Source organism: Myotis lucifugus, unplaced genomic scaffold, assembly GCF_000147115.1.
Source record: "Myotis lucifugus unplaced genomic scaffold, Myoluc2.0 scaffold_4138, whole genome shotgun sequence".
NCBI classification, from domain to species: Eukaryota; Metazoa; Chordata; class Mammalia; order Chiroptera; family Vespertilionidae; genus Myotis; species Myotis lucifugus.
Genome location: NW_005875186.1, coordinates 1 through 7467, shown reverse-complemented (window position 1 = coordinate 7467; position 7467 = coordinate 1). Strand labels below are relative to the sequence as shown.

At 61.9% G+C, this 7467-nt stretch overlaps 1 protein-coding gene across 1 annotated transcript in view; it reads left to right on the top strand.

Annotated features, from left to right (window-relative positions):
* The window catches only part of PNPLA5 (patatin like phospholipase domain containing 5), a 7375-nt gene extending 2086 nt beyond the window's left edge, over positions 1-5289 (top strand). The window contains exons 3-7 of the mRNA XM_006108887.3: positions 1035-1100; positions 1357-1566; positions 2763-2823; positions 2960-3145; positions 5084-5289. Of these exons, the coding sequence (XP_006108949.1) occupies positions 1035-1100; positions 1357-1566; positions 2763-2823; positions 2960-3145; positions 5084-5220 (660 nt within the window). The 3' untranslated portion in view covers positions 5221-5289. The remainder of the gene's footprint in view (positions 1-1034; positions 1101-1356; positions 1567-2762; positions 2824-2959; positions 3146-5083) is intronic.
* Positions 5290-7467: the final 2178 nt, after the last annotated feature.

Sequence of the window (7467 nt, the reverse complement as noted above, 5' to 3'; positions counted from 1 at the left end):
CAGAGCCAGGATAGTTTCTGCATCGGCGAGAGCGCGCGCGGGAGAGATTCTCCCAGGGTTTTGCGGGGCAAGGCTCTCTGCAGCAGGCGTTTGCTTTCCACTTCGGACCAGTGGACAGCGCTGGAGACATTTTGGGTGTCACACGATGAGAAGTGTGTGTGCGCGCCTATGTGCGTGTGTGTGCGTGTGTGCGCGTGTGTGCGTGTGTGCGTGTGTGTGTGCGTGTGCGTGCGTGTGTGCGTGTGTGTGCGTGTGTGTGTGTGCGTGTGTGCGTGCGTGTGTGCGTGTGTGCGTGCGCGTGCGTGCGCGTGTGTGCGTGTGTGTGCGTGTGCGTGCGCACGTGTGTGTGTGCGTGTGTGCGTGTGTGTGTGCGTGTGTGTGCATGTGTGTGCGTGTGTGCGTGTGTGTGCGTGTGTGTGTGTGTGCGTGTATACACTGCTCGCATCTGGGGGCAGAGGTCCTGCTACACATCCTTCAATGCGCGGGACAGCGCCCCCACACGGCACAGCGGCGTATTGTCCAGCCCTGATGCCACTAATGCCACTAGCATCAGAGTCCACGGTAGGGTCTCTTCTACACAGGACGTGTCAGAGCCTCTCTGGGAAGATAGGCCGTGCTTTCCAGGTGGGCGGAGAAGTCAAGGTTTCTCGTTGGAGGTGCCTCTGGTTGGAATAGTGTCCAAGGAACGCACGTTGGGCGACATCCCTAGACTCTCGGCCCGAGCGTTCCTGGCGGAGCGGAGAAGGAGGAGGGGGACCCAGTGCCTGTCTGTCCTTGGGAAGAGCTCCGGCAGCAGCCCCGGTCCGCAAGGGTCCGCTCAGCAGGAAAAGGGTGGAACTTGAGGCGGGCCTGCGTTCAAATCCCTTAACCCTGAGAATGTGGCTGGGACGATGGCCCCTGGGCCTCAGACCTCTCCTGGGACCCAGGACCAATAACACCCACGTGGCGGGCTCTCCTGGGGTTAGACGGTGCTCGGAGCAGTTCTGAGCAGAAGGAGCGTGAACAACTGTTTCCGTGGCCTCTTGTCTTCCCAGGCCTTGATCTGCACCCTGTACATCCCTTTCTACTGTGGGGTGATCCCCCCCGAATTCCGAGGGGAGGTGAGTGGCCAAGGCCCTGCCCTGTGCTTTCAGCCCCAGGCACCTGCTGGGGAGAGGTTCGGGTGGAGGGCACCAGCACTCCTTAAGCACCTACTGTGTGCCGGCCTCGCCCCTGCTCCTGGGCTGCTCAGAGAGGGTACTCTACAGTACCCTGAGCTCGACAGACCTAGTGACTCGGGCAGCCACTGGCGGGTGCTCCTCGTGGTGTGGCCGGAGGGCGGGCGTCCTGAGGGCCGCACTCCTGCCCCAATTGCAGCGCTACTTCGACGGGGCCCTGAGCAACAACCTGCCCTTCTCGGACTGTCCCAGCACCATCACCGTGTCGCCCTTCACCGGGACGGTGGACATCTGCCCCCCGAGCACCTCGGCCAGCATGCTCGAGCTGAACGCCTTCAACGCCAGCTTCCAGTTCTCCACCAGGAACTTCTTCCTGGGGCTCTCCTGCGTCGTCGCGCCCAGCCCCGAGGTAGGCCTGGCCCTGGCGTCCAGCCTCGAAGGGGTGAGAGCCTCGGCCACGATCCAGGGCCCCGTGTCAGACTCTGTGCCCCTGAACCCTCCCCGCAGCCTCAGGGCCGTTGACACACACGTCCCGAGTCTTACAGGCCAGGTCTCGAACCCACAGCCTGAAGCGCCCCCTGAGCGGGTGAGGCGTTAGACTGTCCCCCGCCGGGGCAGCGCCAACCTGCTGGGCCGGCCGGGGCTCCCCTGGGCCAGGCTCTGTGAGAAGGCGCCGTTACCATCCCCGTTTCTCAGGAAAGGACACCGCAGCTCAGAGAGGTTAAGTGACTTGTTCGAAGTCACACAGCCCAGAAGCTGCAAAGCCAGGCTTCCCACCCTCGGCCAGCGCCCCATGCTTCCTCCTGCTGCCCGAGACTGTGGCCAGATGACCCGCTGTGTGGAGGCGAGGCGCACGCTCAGGAAAAGGCGGACAACAGACCCGCTTTTCCTGCATTTTGCCCCTCAGTATTTCTGGAAAATAGGTTGTTTGACAACCAACAGGTTTTCATCAGAAGGTGCTCCTCCCCCCCAACCAGCCGGGCCCTCCGCTGTTCTCCACACTCTCCCGGTTGTGTAGGGTTTTATAATATAAGGAACAAGTCGTGGGACACGGGCTCATTTTCTCTGACCTCCAGAGGGTGGGTGGACAGACGTCTCAGCCCGTTTCACAGACAAGGCCACAGGCGCTCAGGAAGGTCGCGTGACCGTCCCGAGGTCACAGGGCAAGGGGAGGTGGAGCCACGTCCCGGCCTGCAGGGGCCTCTTCCCCACTGTGGCGCTCTGACCGAGCAGCTGGGCAGGCCCCCGGGGTTCCTCGGCCATCTTAGGCCGGTCCTGGCAACGGAGACAGAAGAGATCCATCCTCCACAGACCTATGGGCACCAGGCACCATCCCAGGCACCATCCCAGGCATCCTGGGCCCCAGGAGGGAACTGAGGCCAGAGAGGGGAGGGGCTGGAGCAGGAGCCCCAGCGGGGGAGTCGCAGTGGAGGGAGTGGAGGGAGGTCCCAGGTCCCTCCCTGCCCAGCGCTGGGCCCAGGGCCCTTGCGTGGTCTCCTGGGAGCGGCTGGAATCACTCCCAGTTGAAGACAAGTGTCCGGCCTGTGACCATCAGCCTAGGGGGGCCCGGGCCTCCCCCATCCCCCCTGACCTGTGTGTTGGCAGATGTTGGTCCACTACTGCAGACAAGGCTACCTGGACGCCCTGAGGTTCCTGGAGAGACGCGGTAGGTGACAGCGCCTCAGAGCGGAGTTTGGCCCTGAGAGGTGCCGACAGGGTGGCGGCGTGGAGAGCGGGGGAGTCGCTGTCACGGGGAGGCTCTGGCTGTGCTGACCGCCACATCCCGCCTCTCGCCCGCCCAGGACTCACCAAGGAGCCGGTGCTGTGGACGCTGGTGTCAAAGGAGCCCCCGGCCCCAGCCCATGGGACCCGGGACACTGGCCAAGACGGAGGCCAGAAGGAGGGCCTGTCGCTCAACTGGGCAGTGCCCAGCGTGCTGGTCAAGGACGTGCCCAACTTCAAGCAGCTGTCGCCGGAGCTGGAGGCCGGTACTGCCCCTCCTCCCGCACTTGCTCGCCCGGCAGGCGCTGGCACTCAGGGGCTTGGGTGGGCCCCTGCCCTGGAGGCGCTCTGGCCTGGAGGAGGGCGGGACTCTTTTTGAGTTCCTGCTAAGTGCCAGGGGTGCCAAGGGGCTCTTACACGCGGTGTCACTCACTTCTCACTACGCTGCGGGCCTGAGGGGTTTCCTCACCCCATTTCGGTGATGAGGCTACAAGCTCAGGGCGGGGAGGGACTCACCAAGGCCTCAGAGCCTGCAGCTGGGGGATTCGGACCCAAGTCCGTGCCTGAGAAAGCCCGGCCTTTGCCCACTGCCCGGGGGCGGGGGCGGGGAGGAGGTACTGAGGGGCATGGGGGGGGCACATACGGAGGATCTAGACTCATTTCATCATCTCAACAATCCTCTGAGGACGGCACTGAGTCGTCCCCGTTGTACGAATGTGGAAACCAGAACACCGAGCGGCTAAGTGACTTACCCAAGGTCACACGGCCAGCACATGGCAGAACTAGGCATTCTGCGTGGTGACCTAGATGTCACAGCTGCAATCAATCACAGGTGTCCCACAGACACCTGGAATGGTGCTGGGGGGGGGGGGGGTGGGTTAGCATCTAAGTGAAACATGGAAGGAGCCAGCCAGGCGAAGAAAGGGGAAGACAACAGCATGTGCAAATGTCCTGGGGTTGTGTGGAGGGGAGAAGAGCTGGAGGCCCCCGTGTCTGTAACACAGTGGTTGAGGGGCAAGGAAGCAGAGATGAGCTTAGAGAGGCTGGGAAGGTTGGGTATGTGGCCTAGAGGAGAGAGATGGGGCCGCTGAGGGGTTTACTGAGGGGCAGCCCCTAGTGATTACGGCCCAGCGAACCGTAGGCCCAGGCCCAGTCCATGACTGACTAATGGATCGCTCTGCATGGCTCCTTTATTGTTAGCTTGGGGGGACAGGCTGAGAGGCAGGAGGCTGGGAGGAAAGATGGTGGTGGGGAGGCCAGAGCAGGGTCAGTGAGGTGGGCGAGGGGATGGAGGGATGAGGGACCACACAGGGCAAGCAGAAATGGGCTCCAATGTGTGCTGAGCCCTGGGGACGGGATTGCCGTTCTGCAAACCTGGCCCCGTCCCTGCGGCCACACAGGGGCACCAGAGAGCCGCCTCTTCGATGGGGCACTGCAGCCTGCACCTGGGGTTGGGGAGGGGCGCCCCCTTCCGGGAAGGGAATTGTCATCCGGCCTGGCCCTCACAGGCATCCCTTAGTCCTCACCTACCTGCCAGGAGGTGGGTCCTGCCATTACGGGGAGGCAGCCTAGGCTGGGAAAGGCACGGTCCGGTCTGGCCACGGCAGGTCATCTGGGGGCTGTCTCGGACTTGCTGTATGTGACCCCCCACGCCCCCCAGTGTCTGTGCCTAATAGCACCGGCCAGAGTCAGGCTGGGGGCAGGTGGCTGTGCCATGGTCTGGCGCAGGCATCTGGGCTCTGGTTCTGCCCCAGCCAGGACACAGGCCCCTCCCACCCGGTCAATGAAGGGGACAGAGGGCTGGGGAAGGGGTGGTCCCGGCCCCAGCTGCAGCCCCTGCTGTGGTTAGTAACCGCTGGGCTACTGTTATGGAGGGAGGTGAGGTGTGGGCACCTGTTCCTGCTTGGGCGGCCACCGCAGACTTTTCAGAGAGAGGGGCGGGAGAGGGGTCCATCCTGGCCCTGCCACCTCCTAGCGACGGTCTTTGGCAAGTCCCTTCTCCACTCTGAACCTCTGTCTCCTCTTCTGAGAAAGGGGCACCCCCTGCCCATTTCTCGGACGATGATGAACAGCTGAGGGCCTGGCCCCTGCTGGCTCCCGGCGGGGGCCTGGTCTGTGTTTCTTGCTCTGCGGGTGGGGGTGAGCACCCTCTGTGGGCTGCAGGGTGGAGAGGAGCTGGTGGGCATGCTCCCCTTCTCTTGCAGCCCTGGAGAAAACAAGTAGGAGGGACCCCAGGCCCTGGGCCCGCTTCCGCCGCTCGACGCCCGGGAAGGCGCTGACCTACCTGCTGCTGCCCTGCACGCTGCCCTTCGAGTACGTCTACTTCCGGGGCAGAAGGTGAGGCCGGGCAGGGGCTGTGGTGGAGACCAGTGCCCAGGGCAGGAAGGGCGGCTGGCACACCAGCGGGCAGAGCCTGGCTGGTCTCTCCACGCTGCCAGGTGTTGGCTGAATGACCCAGAGGGCCCTTGGGGGCTGGTTCGGAGGCTGTAGCTGCAGTGGACCAGCCGGGGCCTCCTGGTCAGCGCCCCGGTCCCTCCTGTCCGTGGGACCTTGGGCCCATCTGTCAGAGCCTCAGAGACCATGAGCTATTTTTGAAAATAACTCTAGGGGCTGGGCTGGCTCAGATTTGCTGTGTGGCCTGGGCCAGGTCTCTTACCCTCTCTGGGCCTCAGATTCCTTTTCTATACAACAAGGCTCTTCCATGGCAGGCTGGCTGTGGCTAAGCCTCTCTTCTCATTCTAACTCTGCTGACTAGTGGGTCACTGTGTTGCTCATTTATTCTAGGAAGAGTCCTCGAGGGCTCACCAGGGGCCCGCCCTGGCTGGAGGCTGGGAGGCAGCACTGACCCGGCCCCAGGCCCTGGCCTTGTGGAGCCTGGCAGGACACAGGTCATCACACGTTCACTTGTGTAATCACCGCTCTGCCTGGAGATGCCTAGGGCGTCTCCACTGGCTGTGAACCGGGATGGCTTACATTAGGGCAGTGGTTCTCAACCTTCTGGCCCTTTAAATACCGTTCCTCATGTGGTGACCCAACCATAACATTATTTTCGTTGCTACTTCATAACTGATGTTGCTACTGTTATGAATCATAATGTAAATATCTGATATGCAGGATGGTCTTAGGCGACCCCTGTGAAAGGGTCATTTGACCGCCAAAGGGATCGAGACCCACAGGTTGAGAACCACTGCACTAGGGACTGCCTAGTCATGGAAGGCTGCCTAGAGGAGATAACTTAAAAAATTTTTTTATTATTGATGTCGAGAGGAAGGGAGAGAGGGAATAGAAACATCGGTGAGGAGAGAGAAACATTGATCAGCTGCCTTCTGCACATCCCACACTGGGGATCGAGCCCGAAACCCGGGCATGTGCCCTGACCAGGAATCGAACTGTGACCTCCTGGTTCATAGGTCGATGCTCAACCACTGAGCCACACTGGCCGGGCTAGAGGAGATAACTTTTGAGCTGTAATCTGAAAGACGAATAAGAATCCACTAAGCAAAGAGGGAAGGGAAGAGCATTTCAGATGGATGGGACAGCATATGCAAAGGTCCTGGGGCAGAAGGGAGTAAGGCTCGTTTGAGGAGCAGAAAGGGAAGTCGGTGTGACTGGACCTACAGGTGGAGAGCTGTCCAAGATGGGGCTGGGGAGGCGGCAGGGGCTAGGCACACAGGGCTCTGTAGCTGTGCGAGGAGGGTGCTCTTTACCCGACAGTGGTCGAAGGCAGCGCGGGGACACTGGTGTCCTGGGAGGTCTGCATTTTAAAAACTCTATTCCCCGAAAGAAGGCCTGTGACAGGGGCCAAGGTCTCTGTCCTGCTCCACATCGCGGTGATGACGGGGCCAGTCCCGCCGTTTAAGCGGCTGGTGACGCAGAGCTGGGAGAGAGCCTTCCGCTGACTGCTCCGCCTCGTGCTGAGCTGTGAGACTCAAACCACCGTTTGAAATAAAAAAGGATAAAGGCAAATTCTCGCCTTTTCAGTTAAAAAGAAAATCCACTTGTGCGCACTGCTGGGGAGGCCTGCCCAGACCACGGGAACGTCCTGCTGGTATTTCTGTGCCTGCACGTGGGTGTAATCATCGAGGCAGAAGGGCCACAACGAGGGAGGTGACAGTCTGGCTGATGTGTTGCTTGTCGCACGGCACTGGGACTGTCTGCCCAGTCTGAGGCCTGGTTTAGAGGCCCCTCTAAGGGCCTGCGGGGGGGAGGGGAGTCCAGTGAAGGTGCCGGCCACGCGCTTTCTCCGCCACAGCTGAGTGGCTGGCCCTCTGCCTGGCAGGGTCCCGTGGAAGCAAGAGAGGCTCTGGTGGGCTGTGTTTCAGGTCGGGCCCTGGCTGCTGGGCGGAGTGCATGCAGGGGTGCGGAGTGGGGAGCTGGCCTGGGGAGGGTGCATGCAGGGATGCAGGGGTGCAGAGTGGGGAGCTGGCCTGGGGAGAGGTGAGAGGGGGATGGAGATGGGGGGAGGCTAGGAACTGCAGGCGAGGTGACGGTCCTTATTTGGCAGGTGAGAAAGCTGAGGCCCAGAGAGGTGCCCAGCCCCGCCCCCCCCAGGTCACACAGCTGAGAAGCCGTGGGGCTGGGCTACACC